The sequence below is a fragment of the Mytilus californianus genome, unplaced genomic scaffold, assembly GCF_021869535.1.
Source record: "Mytilus californianus isolate M0D057914Y unplaced genomic scaffold, xbMytCali1.0.p SCAF_1, whole genome shotgun sequence".
Classification (NCBI taxonomy): Eukaryota; Metazoa; Mollusca; class Bivalvia; order Mytilida; family Mytilidae; genus Mytilus; species Mytilus californianus.
This window is the reverse complement of record NW_026262581.1, coordinates 15,419,308-15,437,586: the sequence shown is the minus strand read 5'-3', so window position 1 is coordinate 15,437,586 and position 18,279 is coordinate 15,419,308. Positions and strand designations below refer to the sequence as shown.

General features: G+C 31.9%; 1 protein-coding gene across 1 annotated transcript in view; it reads left to right on the top strand.

Annotated features, from left to right (window-relative positions):
* The first annotated feature begins 455 nt into the window (after positions 1–455).
* LOC127710153 (uncharacterized) overlaps positions 456–18,279 on the top strand; it is a 32,509-nt gene continuing 14,685 nt past the window's right edge. Inside the window, exons 1-6 of the mRNA XM_052215931.1 lie at positions 456–651; positions 9,047–9,218; positions 10,887–11,032; positions 11,720–11,837; positions 13,579–13,637; positions 17,652–17,768. Coding sequence (XP_052071891.1) covers positions 493–651; positions 9,047–9,218; positions 10,887–11,032; positions 11,720–11,837; positions 13,579–13,637; positions 17,652–17,768 — 771 coding nt within the window. The 5' untranslated portion in view covers positions 456–492. The remainder of the gene's footprint in view (positions 652–9,046; positions 9,219–10,886; positions 11,033–11,719; positions 11,838–13,578; positions 13,638–17,651; positions 17,769–18,279) is intronic.

Genomic DNA, 18,279 nt, shown 5'->3' with positions numbered 1-18,279 from the left:
CGTAATAAGTTTAACATTGCAACATGTCTCGTAAGCATATAATTGATATTCGTATATGTGTCTGTTTTTTCAGTACAAATTAATAGGTCACGACTACCTGAATGATCTACAGTATCCAATTACTACTGGCAGTTTTTTTTTGTATAAATAAATAGGTCAAGACTACCGGAATGATCTACAATATCCAATGACTACTGGCTGTTCTTTTGTACTAATAAAAAGGTCAAGACTATTTGAATGATCTACAATATCCAATGACTACTGGCTGTTCTGTTGTACTAATAAAAAGGTCAAGACTATTTGAATGATCTACAATATCCAATGACTACTGTGTATAAATGTCTCTGACATGATTAAGAGCTGAGTGGTCATTGTATCAAGCGTAAATTATGGCGGGAATTTTCGGAATGATGTGCTTTATAGAAAAGGCCAGAGAGTTTGTTCTTTTTATAGCTTCATGTCATGTGACGAAAACTTGAAAAATGGGAGACGATGGAAGTAGATACAACTAATTTACGAATGGACCAAGCAGCAGCAAATGGTAGTGGATCGGCTAGTGGAAGTAGAGACTCCATTGACTCATCTGATACTTATTCTAAATATGGAATAACAAATATACCAAAGACAACGGTGGTAACACCAATAGGACAGGTGAACTCATCATCACATGCTTGTCGGCAATTATGCCACTTTCACTTCATCAAATATACAGATATATCACATCCTGTTGTTAATTTCCCCACCCTGTAGTTTACCATGAAATCGTGGTCACATCAACCTGGGAATAGTATAACTAACAAGTCAATATATTATCTGATTATGTCCAAACATCAACCAGTCAACGTGAAACTATAAATACAAGAACATGTAAATTTGCTAACATGTAAACAGAGTAGTCAAGTTACAACTGGAGATTTGATCATTTTCAGTTGGAGCTTGGACCTCATAACTGAAGATTTTTTAACAGCTTTTTTATCCACATTTTCAGTGTTTATTTTGATAATTACGCTTCATGTAATTTTTGCCATTTTTTTTTTATAACAAGTATTACTTTTAATATATTCTCTTTACAAGATAAATGTTGAACTAAATTTTGCTTTTATTATGTTAAAAGTTACTTTGAACTCCCTTTGACTTGATTTTTTTTGGTTTTTTTTCTCCCAATACACGTTCTCACCCTACACGTTCGCCCCCTATTTTTATATTCAAATACCGGTTGAATTATTTTATGTTTTTTAGATGTTTATCATTTAAGGTAGCACAATACAAAGATTTGTTCACCCCCAATCAGACAACTTTAAACTGATGTAATTTCTTTCATCCAGCTTTAAATTTTATAAATGACAGTCAGGAGTACTACTTGTACAAGTAATCTTTATTTACTTGAAGAAGTAAATAAAATATACTTATACAAGTTAATTATATTGTTTGAATAATCTCCCCTTAATTTTCAAAAAAATTTACTTGTATAAGTAAATTTTTTTTTACAATCCCACAAAAATTCTCAAGTTTTGAGATGTAAAATCATGCCTTTAACAATTTTTCTCAGGTTAGCTCATAATTTTTGATAAGAGTTCAATGTTTCATCTCATTAATTCAACAAAGAATCTGATTGAGCAAAGATCTTAAGTATTTGCGCAAGGCCTTCAAAAATTGCTCCTTGGGGGCTTGTAAATGAGCAGTGTTCTAAAGATAACAGACAAATGAGATTTTCATTGTCCATGAAATTACACTTAAATGAATAGTAAAGACATCTGCAAAGGACAGACAATTCAAAATTCTGTTAGAGCAAAGAAGTTCTAAGAATTCAAGAAAAGAAGATAGGATGACTTTTTTACTTGTATAAGTAAAAAAATCTGAATGTCTAAGGGACATAGCTAGGGCAAAAAATAATTTACTTATACAAGTTAATAAAATACACTTGTATAAGTATCCTACAAATTTACTTATATAAGTATATTATAATTACTTCTTCAAGTAAATAAAAATTACTTGTACAAGTAGTACCCCTGACTGAATGAGGTACCAAAAGAAAGAAGAAAGATTAATCTTTCAAATGGTGATAATTTCATTATGACATGATTATTACATAATTAATTATTATGTAATTAGTTGCTATACTGTGATGTCCACACTTGAATGAAATTAGCTTCTTAGCTATTCATAGCATCCCAAAATATTTTATAGATTCTTGTATAACACAGTTTGACCTCCAAAAGGGTGTCTCATATTTTTCCTATTGTATTTCATTCTCTCATAAACCTTCAATGAAGTTTGCAACATCAATTCATAAGAGATCACTAAATTTAATTGGGTATAAAATTAGTTCTATTGATGTTTTTGGAAATCTGAGACACCCTTTTGAAGATAACTGGTCAAAGAACAACATGTGTGAAAATCAGGCATATAGGGGCACCCATCTAGGAGCTAAATTCATTTAAAACTACATTTTCATGACAAAAATGAATGTGTCACAATTGAATAAAAAAGGATTTTCCTACTTGTACCCCATTACACTTAACTGCGGCCAAGCTTAGCGAAAGGCCGTGCAATGTAATCAGTCAAACAAACTTTATTAGACCAACTCGCTAAGGAACGATCGTTGTCATTGGTCAATTCAAACCTTTGACCTCACATAAACTTTCAATCCCCGCCGCCAAAGCACACTTGCAAAATTAGAACACGCGTACACAGTTTAATACACAGTTTATTACTAATACTCATGGCAATGCTACATGTAGCTTATATAAAGTGCATTATCGCATGTAAAATTTATTAATACTATAATTTTGTGCAATAGTTTTAATAAGGTTTTTTGATTTAAATTTTTGAATTTATTATATACAAAGACTAAACGGTTTTCACGACTAAATATTGAATCCAACTGTCACCCCTCAAAAGTTCTGGATAATTAAAACTATTCATATTCCGTCGCCAGTTTATCACAGCCAACTCATCGACCCTTAAACTAGGCTCAATTATACTTAACCTTTTTTGTAGATATGAAACTACATAGCAATAGAAAAAAAAAGGAATTCTAGTTATAGATGAAAACTTACATTTACATACATGTACATAATTTCATTGCATAATCTAGTAACTTTTTAAGGCAGGTAGAATTGGGTTTTAGGGATTCAACTTGGGATAGTGTTTTTTTTCTAATTCAGTTTACTTCCTTTTGAAAATAAATCCAGAAATTCTTAGTAAATTCAGAGCAGGTAACAGTGCTTTGTTTAGAGAAAAATGGATATGGCAAAACATTGGCGCAGTGAAAGGAAATGTTACTCCGATGATATATAGTTGGTGAATTTATAATTATTTGTTTTGCTGTTCTCAATTGAAAAACCGACACACATTATATATTGTAAATATTTACATAGAAGACCAAGTATCATGTGCAATCATACCACATCTCCTTATTTTTATATACTAAATTTGTGTACCTTTAATTTTATTGTATTTCTATTAATATTGTATCTTTCTCGATAAACTTATACTTAGTTTTTGGAAAACAAAATATTTTTTAGATGTACTACCAGTATCCTACATCTGAATCCGCTAATGAAATATGTTTTAAATACTTCGTCTTGATAACATTGTGACTGTTACATTTTAACCACGGCATATACAAAAAAATATATTTTACTATAATAGGTTAAAACTACTAAGAGACTATAAAAGAACATGTGGATGTTTCTTTTAATGATTCAATTTTATTCATAATCAATTGTGTATATGTACATTTTTTTTTGTATTTGCATAAAACAACACGGGCACAAAAATGCTATGCAAAGCTCTATTCTTTCTGTAGGTTCATCTTAGTATGAAATCAAAAGACAATTAAAATCAAAACAGTACATTTATTTTGTTTCTTATAAACAACGACATCATTACTCACAAGTATTTTTATTTTTTTATCTTTTTAGTTTCACACATCAGTGCAAAAGAAAAATCCTCGCCAATGTTACATTTCAATCTTTTGTTTTGATATTTACAATAATATTTCGACCCCACTACTTGAAAATCAGGCAACGACGCAGCATTAAAAAAAACATTTATTCAATTCTTTTTACGTTCGTAGTAACATAGTACATTCCATTGTAGGTCACCTGTGTCAATTCACGTGCACACTACGATTGTTGTCGTATTTGAATTTTTCGGCCAATGAAATGAGACGTTACAAGTTGTTTGTTTGTGATACGCCAGAATGTTATCAATGAATAACCAAACGCTAAACTTGACTGCAGTTCAGTGTAACTTCAATATAATTTACACATGTACCATGGGGATACTTCAGGATTGGCCTTTAATCATAAATCAATTAGGTTTTGACCAGTAAGAAAGCATTCCATTTCAGCAATTCTAAATATATAAAGAAAATGCACACCCTATGCATCAGAAATCAAATCTGGCGGGAGATGTTATTTTTTAGCTGACATTTTGGGTATCCAATTTGCCGGAGTCTACTGTATCATTATTGACCTTGCTGTAAGTCAATTGCTACTGATATGGTCAAAACTCCTCCCACCATGATAAACCTTTACTATTAATGATCTCAGAAGTTTAATTACACATTGCATTTACTTTTTTTAATATGGATTTTATTCATTTAGTACATAAAATAATATATTTAGTTTTTTTCATTGTTACAAAAAGTAAGTTATGCATGTGGACACAAAATGATCAGTTGGTCAGTCTAGAGGATCCTTATGGGGGATTTCTAGAATTATAATCGTATACAATGACAAAATGGTGTTTTACACAACATGCACAAAGTACATATTACATTTGTTTAATATCTGTGTATTTATGTTTTGATTCCCTCTATATCTCCAAATTATTGTTTTGTTTTTTTTCTCCTGGCAGCTCCAATATTTGGAATTCATTATCTTCATTTTTCCATTAACCCCTAATCCACCTCACTTTCATAACTGTTATTTTTATTCTGGTCAGTGGTCATAAAGCTATCAAATGATTCTATTGATAAACCACAAAGTACTGCCCACATGTTCTTATCTTGTATCAGTCAGACACCTGTACTTGTTTATAAAACTAATTATCATCAAAACTCATTTACAGTCCAAGATATGTAAATAAATTTTTCTTCTGTGGTTTTGGAATATTAAGAAGTAATAAAAACAGCTGAAAATGAAATTTTGATACAATTTAGTTGCTTTTGTATTGTGCTACCTTATATGTCAAAATATTTATAATTTCATGAATAAATATTCGGGAATTTTTAAACACGTTAAATGAAATATTTCTTTAATGATTGGATGATTAAATATTAATTGTTTTGAATACTTTTTGGAATGTATGATACTATGATATCATAATGAATAATAATAAATCAAATATATAACTTAATTTTTTCTTTACCTTCATAGTGTACCTTCAAGCTTCTTTACATACATTGTATGGATGGAACTAAATGCTATATATGCTCTATCGTAAATGATAGGTGTAATACAACACCAAATAAGCATCAGATAGATATAAGAAGATGTGGTATGAGTGCCAATGAGACAACTCTCCATCCAAGTCACAATTTGTAAAAGTAAACCATTACAGGTCAAAGTACGGCCTTCAACACTGAGCCTTGGCTCACATCGAACAGCAAGCTATAAAGGGCCCCAAAAATGACTAGTGCAAAACCATTCAAACAGGAAAACCAACGGTCTAATCTATATAAAAAAACGAGAAACACTTATTAACCACATCAACAAACGACAAACACTGAACATCAGGTTCCTGACTTAGGAAAGGTGCAAACAAATGCAGGGGTTTTAAATATTTTAATAGGCGCCAACCTTCACCCTACCTGAAACAATAGTGTAACATCACAACATAAAATGACACACTTTACAATAGCAATTGAAATGGCTTAACTCAATCAAAAGACATATTAACAAAAACCAGTGAACATACACTGAACGAATAAATTTGATCTATTACACAATGTAAATACAAAATTAATAAAACAAGGGGGTTAGATGTAAAACAATATCAGAAAGACAACCATAACCTTGGACAAAATGTCGCCAAATAAAATAATGTACACAGGTAAAACTAAATAATTTTGTTGTTCCTAGTACGAGAACAAAAGTGAAAATTTATATATATATATGTTGGTACCTTCAATCTTCTTTACACATGGAAATAAATGCTCTGTAGATACCTATAGCTGACATGCTACACCATGAACACCTAAAAAATCATGTGATTTGTGGCTCAGTTATTGTGTTTTTCGTTGTTATGGCAAAATCATTGTGAAGAGTTTGATATCTTCCTCCTTTCTTTTACAAGTCTTAGATGAATGAACTTTGCCATGATCATCAGGATCATTTTTTATTTATTATTCATTTTGTAAAATAATTAATAAAACACTAAAGGAAACAGTTTTACTTTTTTAGAATGTCACTTTATTTTGAAACATTAAAATAACTTATTCATAGCAACACACTAACTAAAACATGATTAAAAAATTATTCAACACAAAACCAATAAAAAGAATGCAAACGGACCCAAGGTGCGAACATGTTGGGTGCGAACTTGTAAGGGGGCAAACATGATTTTGGGCAAACGCACACCCTGATTCACAGTCAACATGGTTGTTATTGCCGTTGAAAGATAGACTTTATCCATTTTTTCATTTTTGGCAGAAATCTTTATAGACATGATAGATGGAGAGAAATTGTAGTTAGCAAAGATGTTAAGCACAACAAGATCTACAAATAACTCAGTATGGCCAAAATTGTCAACTGAATCCTTTTCCAAGTTATTGTCCTTGATTGATGATTTTTATACGACCGCAAAAAAATTTTGAGGTCGTATATTGGTATGACGTCGGCGTCGTTGTCCGAAGACACATTGGTTTTCACACTCTAACTTTGCTTTAAGTGAATGGATCTCTATGAAATTTTACCATAAGGTTCAATACCACAAAAGGAAGGTTGGGATTGATTTTGGGGGTTATGGTACCAACAGTTAAGGAATTAGGGGCCAAAAATAAGCATTTCTGTAACTACCAGACTTAACTTGTGTGTTAGTGTATGGATCTCTCTGACATTGTACCACAAGGTTCCATATCACAAAGGGAATGCTGGGATTGATTTTGGGGGTAATTGCCTCAAAATTTTAGGAATTAGGGGCCAAAAAAGGGGCAAAAAACAAGCATTTTTATAGTTTCATAACAATAACTTGTGTGTAAGTGGATGGATCTTTCTGAAATTGTACTACAAGGTTCCATATCACAAAGGAAAAGCTGGAATTGTGTTTGGGGGTAATTGCCCAAAATGTTTAGGAATAAGGGTCCAAAAAGGGGCCAAAAATAAGCATTTTTCTAGTTGTCAGACAATAACTTGTGTTCAAGTGTATGAATCTCTCTGAAATTGTACTGCAAGGTACCATACCACAAGGGGAAGGCTGGGATTGATTTTGGGGATAATTGCCTCAAAATTTGAGGAATATGGGGCCAAAAAGGGGCAAAAAACAAGCATTTTTCTAGATTCAGGACAATAACTTGTGTGTAAGTGTATGGATCTTTCTGAAATTGTACTACAAGGTTCCATATCACAAAGGAAAAGCTGGAATTGTGTTTGGGGGTAATTGCCCAAAACGTTTAGGAATAAAGGGCCAAAAATAAGCATTTTTCTACTTTCCAGACAATAACTTGTGTTCAAGTGTTTGGGGTGATGAATCATAAGGGGGTTCAAAAAATGGGGGGGGGGATTTTTTTTTCCTTTTTTCCTTTTTTTTTTCTTTAAAATTTTCCATTTTAAATTGGTTATTTCTGATTTATATATAAAAGCAAATAATAATGATGTGGTTTGAATTTGTAGATTAAAATTTTTTAAGTTCTTAGACCACATTCATTCTGTGTCAGAAACCTATGCTGTGTCATATATTTAATCACAATCCAAATTCAGTGCTGTATCAAGCTTGAATGTTGTGTCCATACTTGCCCCAACTGTTCAGAGTTCGACCTCTGCGTTCGTATCAAGCTGCGCCCAGCGGAGCATTTATTTTTGTTCTATTTTTGTAGTTTTTTAACAAAATATTGTAGATAGTTTTACAATAGCAGTCCCCAGAAAATATATAGGAAGTTGTATGAATTGCTATATATTTATATGAACTGAGCTTTTGCAGAAAAAAATCAAAAATCATGAATTAAGCATCAAAACAGCTAGTAAAATAACTATTTAATCGAAATTCCTTGAGTTGTTTTTAAAATTAGATTTAAGGAAAAATCGTGATTCCTTCCTCACCATAAAAATTGGGATGCCATGCTTGTTTTCAACTTGCTCTAATCAAATGACCTTTAACATGACCTCACAATGAATACTCAGTAGCCATCTAAGTTCAGAAAATTTGAATAGGAACGTAAACCAACCGACTGATGCCATTAGAAACTGAAAAAATTGTATCAAAAGTGTATTTGTATAGAAAATATAATTTCATCATTTCAATTAGAATTACTATTGAACCTGAGCTGTTGTATGTACAAATTTAGTCAGGATGGTCATTTTAGCTTGAGCAAACACTTCTGAGACAGAGACACCTGGAGATGTTCAAATAAGACAAATCGTGGTTTAAAATTATAAACTGACACTACAAAAAATAATTTTATAACATATGTCTGGGTATACAATTTTCCAGTCATGACCAATTCTTAAAGGCCCTAGACCAAAATTTGTTTTGAGATTAAGGTCTAGGAAAAAAAAGGGAGGAAAAAAAGATAGGGAAAGAAAGATCAGGCATGAGTATCAATGCCCTTCTGTTAGAATTTTAGAAATTACATTTTTTGGTTACAAGTTGCTAAACCTTGATTCTATTCTTTTCTGTAAATAAAACTGCCACTGGTTCTTGATGATAATCCACAGGGCCCTACCAGTTAGCCCCTGGGGATATTCCCTACTTATCATTTACCTAAATGGACATTTGTCAGCAGAAATTCAACCATGTTGAATTTGTCAATTTTACAGATAAGAGTAAATTAAACACTATTATGTGAATAAATCAGCTTAGTTGTAAATTTTTTTTTTAGACAAAAACATTTGCTGGACTTAGTGCAAAAGAATGGGTGTTCTTAATTTTCACCACAGTGAACATACTGACAGCTATTGGATTAACTGTGTATAGGCTTGTTAAACTAGTAGAAGATGGTGAATCTGGCACTCCAGACTTTACATTTATTATTTTACTTCTGCTAAATTCAGGTAAATACACTTGTAAAATTATGTGATCAATACACTTTAGGTACTGGCAACAATGCTTTATACAAATACTGTAAAAATACAAATTTCATGACTTTACTTATGAAGAGGATTTTTGTTGTTAATTTCCATCTGTCCATGATACATAAAATAATATTTTACCATATCAATACCAGTTTTATTTGTTTCTTTTTAAATTGTATTCATAAACTTTATTTGAAACATGAATAAAAGCCTAATGGAGAAGGTATGTATATATCATATGTAGGCTCAATTCTTGATTCTTCAAAACTATTAACTATGAAAGGTTTCAGAGGTTCAATATTTTAATACCAAAAATAGCTCTTCTGTTGTTATACTTCTCCTTTACACAAGTATCTTGAAACTGTATTGAATTCTTCTCTACTTCAGTTTCCAAACAGAAATATGGACAGTATAAGATATGAAAATAAGGTGATGTGGTACATTGCCAAGGAGATAAATATCTACCAAAGATCAAAAGACAAGGATTTCAACGACTACAGGTCTTCAACAATGAGCAAAACACATCCTGTATAGTTAGCTACAAAAGATCTATTTTGTTTTGACTTCTATAGATTTGTTCCTTTTTTACCAGCAGTACTAGAATCATTCCTGATCATAAAGAACTAAACTTTTACATTTTTCTAAGTTTATAACTGTGATAACTGGACCAATTTTTTTTATCTTACAGGATGAACATGTGTCAAATTAATTTGTGAATCAGAGTCCATTTGTCCAGAGTCCAGTTGTCACATCAATTAACTTCCACAAAAATATGCTTAATTCTTATCATTTATTTTAAACAAAAATACCTTTGTGGATCTCCAATAGGGACACAAAGTGCAGTACATTCCATTGACTTGTACTGCATGTGTATGTTATTAGTCCCCTACAGACGAAGTGGAAGGGGACTTTAGGTTTGCACTCCATCTGTCAGTCCGGCAAATGAGTTTTCCACACTTTTTTTCTTCGTGCTTGAAGATATTGATTTGATATTTGGTATATTGTTTCATCATGACAAGTTACAGATCATGTTTGAATTTTGTTCAGGTCTGATAATTTTGTGCAGAGTTATGGTCCTTGGACTTTGAAAATTCACTCAAATATTCAGTTTTCCACATTTTTTTTTCGTCATGCTTGAAGATATTGATTTAATAATTGATACATTGTTTTATCATGACAAGTTACAGATCAAGGTCGAATTTTATTCTGGTCTGAAGATTTTGTGCAGAGTTATGGTCCTTGGATTCACTTAAATAATCAGTTTTCCACCCTATTTTTCGTCATGCTTGAAGATATTGACTTGATATTTATTATATAGTTTACACCTTGACAAGTTATAGATCAAGTTAGCATTTTGTTCCAGTACAATTAATTTTTAAGCGGTATAATAAGGGACTATGTATTGCCATGCAATACTCTCAGAATGCTTGTTTGTATTAGTTACAAAAGTAGTCTTGTAAACAAGGTCTATCAAAAAATAACCTTTAACAAAAATCACTACTGGAATTATGCAAGTCAAATAAATATTATCAATTTGTTTGTAGAATGTGGAGATGTATATTAGGTTTTTGTTTGTTTTATGCCGTGGTGATGTATATTAGGTTTTTGTTTGTTTTATGCTGTAGTGATGTATACTGTATATTTTAGGTTTTTGTTTGTTTTATGCCTGCCATGGTGTATTACGGGAGAGAGTGTACGAGATGTATGCCCTGATGGCAGCAGTTTTGGTAGTAATGGTTTACTGTATTGTGGAATACATTTTGAATAAAGACAGTAGAACCACATTAAAACTTGTAAGTAAATATAATAAAGAAAAGATAATAACCTTGTCAGTCAGTATTTTGGTACTGTTAATCTAACTTTAGATTTATGTCTTTACAAAATGGGAAACATATATAGATCTGATAAATATGCAATGTTTCACTATATAATAAATTAATGTAGAATTTCAAGAAATGTAATCATTTGAATTTTAAACCTTTATTTTTCTTTGAGTAACGTGGTGTGGGAAACATAGATATACTACTGGCCGTCTGCTTGCAGGAGGTTGGTGATTAAATGTTCAGCCAAGTCAAACCAAAGATTTGAAAATTTTTTTTTGCTGCTTCTCTGCTAAGCATGCACCAATGAGGAGTGAGAGCAAAGACTGTTGAATGGCAGTTGGACTAATGTGTCCAGATAGATGGCATGGATAGCATGGATAGGGTGACATATCTTCCCGCAGACTGTTTGTTACCTTGTGAACTAACACATCAAAAATTTATGAAGAAAATGATTGAGATAATCATTTGCTGATTAATTGTTATTCCTTGTAGATGTTTATTGATAATGTAAAAACAAATCAAACAATTAAATAGTTAAAAAATCAATTTGAAACTTTTTTATTTTTATAAAAGAATAAAAATCAGTTGTTGACAAGGAGTAGTTATTTTGTTGTTACCCAACATACCAATAAAGTGATGTTTCTGTTTGTGTTTTAGATTCGTCTAATACTGATCTGTGTTCTAGCACCACCAAACATTTTATTAGCTTGGTCAGTGGCTAAACATTTTGGGTATCTTCAATTTAGGATTGTTGGGGCTTCAGAATACTTACAATGTAAGTTCCTATTTTTGTTAAATTAATGTATTATACAATAATAGTTTTCATGTGTATTATAATAATGTCAGTCGGGGTTCAATGCCTTAAGCTGAATTTTTTTAAATGGTGAATATCAATGTTCAAATGCCATTCTTTAATTCACCATTTCAGAATATAATAATTGGTAATGGTTAATTTCTTTGCTCGTAAACTAAAATGAATATAATATTACTCCATTGGTTGTATATATAAAAATGAGGAGATGTCGTATGGTTGCCAATGAGACAATTATCCACCAGAGTTCAAATGAAGTGGATGTTAGCATATATAGGCATAGTGACGTTTTGGATTTCAATGAACGTAATCTATGTATTACTGGTAAATTATTAAGTCAGGGATTTCATTACCACAAATTACTTAAATCCTTTACTAAATTCTTCCATATTAAAATTCTTCCATACAAAGATTTGGTTTGTAAGTTTGGCTGTACCTGTAGAAAACTTATTTCAAATGGGATAGCACATCCTAATTTTTACAGAGATGTTGTTTACCGAGCCAGGAAATTTAGATACAATCCGGGTAAACTAATCGATCCTTTAAATAAACTTATTCTGAAAGGCTACCAGTTCAACACTGTAATTAGATCTTTAAATATTGTTTTTATTGGTATAGATATTAATTTTGTTATCAGTTAATTAAAACCAAACTAATATTATTGTTATATACATATACATATGCACATTCATGATTCTACAATCTGTCGATACCTGTATTATGGCAATGCACAAGGTTATGTTTTTCTCTGACTGTTAATGACGTCTTTCACTAAATCCATTGGATGCTGGATGTGTCATGTGTGTGCTGATTGATACTTTATTTTTAGATTCATGATTTGTTATTGTTAGTTGTTATTGGCTTTGAACTGGCTGTCAGTAACTGGGAGTACTCTCAAATCTGTCGTTAGTGTCTTTTTTGTTGTAGGGATGTTTAAATACCCTGCCACATCCTGTCTGTGTTTTTGTGATTTGATGAGTTAAGCCCTTAACAACTGATTTTTATAGTTTTTATAGTTTGTTCATATTTTGTACTGTTACACCGCTGTCACAGGTTAGGGGGAGGGTTGGGTGCCCGCTAACATGTTTAACCCCGCCACATTCTGTATGTGCCTGTTCCAAGTCAGGAGCCTGTAATTCAGTGGTTGTCGTTTGTTGCTATATATCATATTTGTTTTTCATTAATTATTTTGTTCATAAATCAGGCAGTTAGTTTTCTCGTTTGAATTGTTTAACATTTTCATTTCAGGTCCTTTTATAGCTGACTATGTGGTATTAGTTTTGCTCATTGTTGAAGGCCATACGGTGACCTATAGTTCTTTGTCATTTGGTCTTGTGTGGAGAGTTGTCTCATTGGCAATTATACCATATCTTCTTATTTTTATATTACCGTACAGCTCTCAACAATGAGAAAAACACGTAACCTATAGTTATCTATAAAAGGCCCCTACATGAAAATGTGAATCAATTCAAGCCAGAAAACTGAAGGCCTAATTTATAACAAAACAATTTATTATCCATTGTTTAGGACTAGTTTGTAAAGTTTTGATCAAGTCAGTACAAACTACATAACTTTCATGACTTTATTGGCTAAACATTAAATGGTTAAATAAAATATTTGAAGAGAATTATTTTAAGAAAAAAATGTTAGGAGTATATATATTAAGCAATGTATTACAAAATAGTCATCTTTTTTTCCTTTCCAGATTTATATAACCAAGCATCATTATTTTCATGTTTACTAAAGTTTGATGTACAAGTAACTGTAAGTATGAACTAATCTAGTTAACATTCTATTTTAAAGATCAATGACATCCATTTCCTTGTTTATTTTTGACAGATTTAATAATATTTCCTGTTTTTTTTTTTTTTTTTTTTGCTCAACTGTACAAAAGAGCCATTATAAGATCTTTTTTATCACTGTATATATGCTGTGTGTTCTCCTGCTTGGTCAGTGGAAATCAATTTGGTGTTAATTAAGCTTTCTGATTCAGAATGTTGCTGGTGGTACTGTTTATTATGAGGAAACCCAATTTTGATATTTTTACTGTGGTTATGTGGCCTGTTAGGACCAAATGTTAGGAAATTCCTCCTTTGAATGTCCCGTTTTAAGTTTTGTATTTGAACAATCCATTACTCAAGATAGGTTTGCTTTGAATTGAACTGTTTTGGCTCAAATATTGCTTATATTTTTTGGTTATTTTATTGTCGAGCCTGCGACTTTTGTCGCAGAAAGCTCGACATAGGGATAGTGATCCGGCGGCGGCGGCGGCGTTAGCTAACTTCTTAAAAGCTTTATATTTTAGAAGGTTGAAGGTCTGGATGCTTCATACTTTGTATACGGATGCCTCATGTTACGAAGTTTCCGTCAGTCACATGTCCAATGTCCTTGACCTCATTTTCATGGTTCAGTGACTACTTGAAAAAAAAGTTAAGATTTTTTGTAATGTTAGATTCTCTCTTATTATAAGTAATAGGATAACTATATTTGGTATGTGCGTACCTTGCAAGGTCCTCATGCCCGTCAGACAGTTTTCACTTGACCTCGACCTCATTTCATGGATCAGTGAACAAGGTTAAGTTTTGGTGGTCAAGTCCATATCTCAGATACTATAAGCAATAGGTCTAGTATATTCGGTGTATGGAAGGACTGTAAGGTGTACATGTCCAACTGGCAGGTGTCATCTGACCTTGACCTCATTTTCATGGTTCAGTGGTTATAGTTAAGTTTTTGTGTTTTAGTCTGTTTTTCTTATACTGTATGCCATAGGTCTACTATATTTGGTGTATGGAATGATTGTAAGGTGTACATGTCTAGCGGGCAGGTGTCATCTGACCTTGACCTCATTTTCATGGTTCAGTGGTCAAAGTTAAGTTTTTGAGTTTTGGTCTTTTTTTCTAATACTATATGCAATAGTTCAACTATATTTGGTATGTGCGTACCTTGCAGGGGTCCTCATGCCCGTCACACAGTTTTCACTTGACCTCGACCTCATTTCATGGATTAATGAACAAGGTTATGTTTTGGTGTTCAAGTCCATATCTCAGATACTATAAGCAATAGGTCTAGTATATTCGATGTATGGAAGGACTGTAAGGTGTACATGTCCAACTGGCAGGTGTCATCTGACCTTGACCTCATTTTCATGGTTCAGTGGTTATAGTTAAGTTTTTGTGTTTTAGTCTGTTTTTCTTATACAGTATGCCATAGGTCTACTATATTTGGTGTATGGAATGATTGTAAGGTGTACATGTCTAGCGGGCAGGTGTCATCTGACCTTGACCTCATTTTCATGGTTCTGTGGTCAAAGTAAATTTTTTGAGTTTTGGTCTTTTTTTCTAATACTATATGCAATAGTTCAACTATATTTGGTATGTGCGTACCTTGCAAGGTCCTCATGCCCGTCACACAGTTTTCACTTGACCTCGACCTCATTTCATGGATCAATGAACAAGGTTAAGTTTTGGTGGTCAAGTCCATATCTCAGATACTATAAGCAATAGGTCTAGTATATTCGGTGTATGGAAGGACTGTAAGGTGTACATGTCCAACTGGCAGGTGTCATCTGACCTTGACCTCATTTTCATGGTTCAGTGGTTATAGTTAAGTTTTTGTGTTTTAGTCTGTTTTTCTTATACAGTATGCCATAGGTCTACTATATTTGGTGTATGGAATGATTGTAAGGTGTACATGTCTAGCGGGCAGGTGTCATCTGACCTTGACCTCATTTTCATGGTTCAGTGGTCAAAGTTAAGTTTTTGAGTTTTGGTCTTTTTTTCTAATACTATATGCAATAGGTCATCTATATTTGGTGTATGGAAATATTTTATGATGTACCTGTCAGTATTTGTTGTATGGAAGGATTGCAAGCTGTAGTACATGTCTGCCTGGCATTGTTCATCTGACCTTGACCTCATTTTCTTGGTTCATTGGTCTATGTTTAGTTTTCTTGGTTAAGTCTGTATCTTAGAAACTATAAACAATAGGTCAACTATATTTAGTGTATTGAATGATTGTAAGGTGTACATGTATTTCTTGTTTGGTTTATATGACCTTGACCTCATTTTCTTGGATCATGTTAAGTGTATGTGATAGTTGTAGTAAAGCTTTATATTTAGGACTATCAACATAATATCAATGATTAGTAAAGAAGGCGAGACATTTCAGCGTGTGCACTCTTGTATTACATCTGATGACCTCACTCAACATCCAGTATGTTTGTAGTGGAATATTGCCTTAGAAATGTTTTCTATAAAAGCAAAATGATATTTTCAACCAAACAACCTTGACTTGTCAACTGAAGTGTCTACTTAACAAATAGTTCTTGTGAAGCCTTTGACAAACCAGCAATATTGCTACATTGTTGTTATAAATGGAAACTAGAATACCAGTTAGAGCTCAGACATAAACAAGTAGTTTTTTGTTTTTGACTTACAGAAGTCAAAAAATGTATTTATTATAAAAATGTGTTTTCATTTTCAGACTTATTTAAATTGGTGGCCAAAGTGCACCACCTATGACATCATAAACCTGGCTGAGAGTTCACAAGAACCTGAGCTATCTATATTTAATTATCTAATTGAAAATTTTTACTTAACATAAGATTATTTTCCTCATTTTGTGTGGTTTTAGATGGTTGCACTGTAAAGTAAATAAACATTATCTCAGTTTTTTTAGGCTCTCATGCATATTTTTCTTTAGAAAACAAAGCATTGTCTTTCAATGTTGTCATAATTTCATGTAGATGCTTGATCTTTTTATAAATGTGATTGGGTCTTGAAGTTGACCAATTTTGCTAACTTATCGAATTGTAGGAGTGAATATTTGCAACTTTTTAATTCAGGTCAAATATTTCTTGCTTAACACTAATTGATTTATTGACTTATTGAAGTCATAATTTGTCTTAAATTAAAGGGAGTCAAATGTTGAAACCTACAAATTTAGACCTCTATGAGTCAAAAGCAGATTTAGACTTATTTATGTCTGAGCTCTGACTGAATACCAACACAAATTTTGATAAAAAATCAGAAATCGATGAAAAAATAGTGGTGTTTTATTTTGATTATTTCTTGCTTATTCCTGTCCATCTTTAAAGACCATAACCATAGGCATTATAATCAAAGATCAACACTAAATTGTTTTCCCAAAGTTTCTTCCTGTAAAAAAAAGGAAAAGATGTAGCACATTGATAAGCAAAGATATTCTGCCACACTTTATGAACAATGTGCATCCATACTGCTAAAAACTTACAAAATCTACATTCAATTCTAAGTTAATTCCTACTTATTGTACTCATCTCTTCAATTATGTTACCCAACATGATTTGTCCCCTTAGAGGTATCCAATTTATAAAGAAGCTCAGCATTTGTATCGACCCATACAAGTAATCTAAATTTTTTTCAATGACGTTTTGTCCTTTTAAGAAGTACATTTTAGACACTATATATAGCTAATTTATTAGTGATTTTGAAATGACTTTATATGTTAGTACAATGTTTGTGTTTAAAACTGATGTTTCATTAATCTTAGTTTTTATTGTTTATCTTTCAAAATTAATACCAATGAAAATTATTGAACATTGTTAAACAGAAAGTTTTTAATTTCATAGTTTGGAAACAATTTTGGAGAAAAAATTAGTAAGTTATATGTTAAGTAGGTGATCTGAATTTACATCTGAGCAAGGAGCAACTTTACAGTGAAAACAGAGTGTTATTGAATGATATGTTTAGTTATAGTCTTAAATTTATTTTTGAACTGAGATTATTTAATTTATTTTAGGCCAGCATTGTAGTTCTTATCTTACGAAATGGGACCAAAGTTAAATTGCTGGAAGAGATAATTTTAGGAGTTGGTATTCCATATGCGTTGGGATGGAACATTCTTGGATGGTTTGTTGTAAGCACAACTTATACAGTAAAAAAACATTGATTCTATTACTAAACAAATAAGTAGCTAGGAATCTGGTCAGGGATGGTATTAAGGCTGTGTTTGGATATATGCCTGAGGCGGTCTAGGTACCCATGGTTTGATATTTTATTTATCAAAATATCAAACCATGGGTACTTAAGGTGGCCAATGGATACAAAGGTACCTATGGGTATCCATTGGCCACCTTAGGCATATATAAAAAAAAAACTGTTATATTTAAATGTTTTTGTCAATCATATCAGTTTGGTAATTTTGTATCTAAAGTTTATTATTTCTAAAACATAAGAATAATAACAAGAATTACCAACAATACTCAACAGTACAAACATAACACATCAACAAGCAACATCTGACTCTTCTGAGAAAATAGACATACAAATAAAAACAACAATAAGCAACACATGGGCCATACATCTTGACTTAGTACAGGCACAAAATGTTAACCTATGGAGTTAATAGTATGATACATGATAAAATT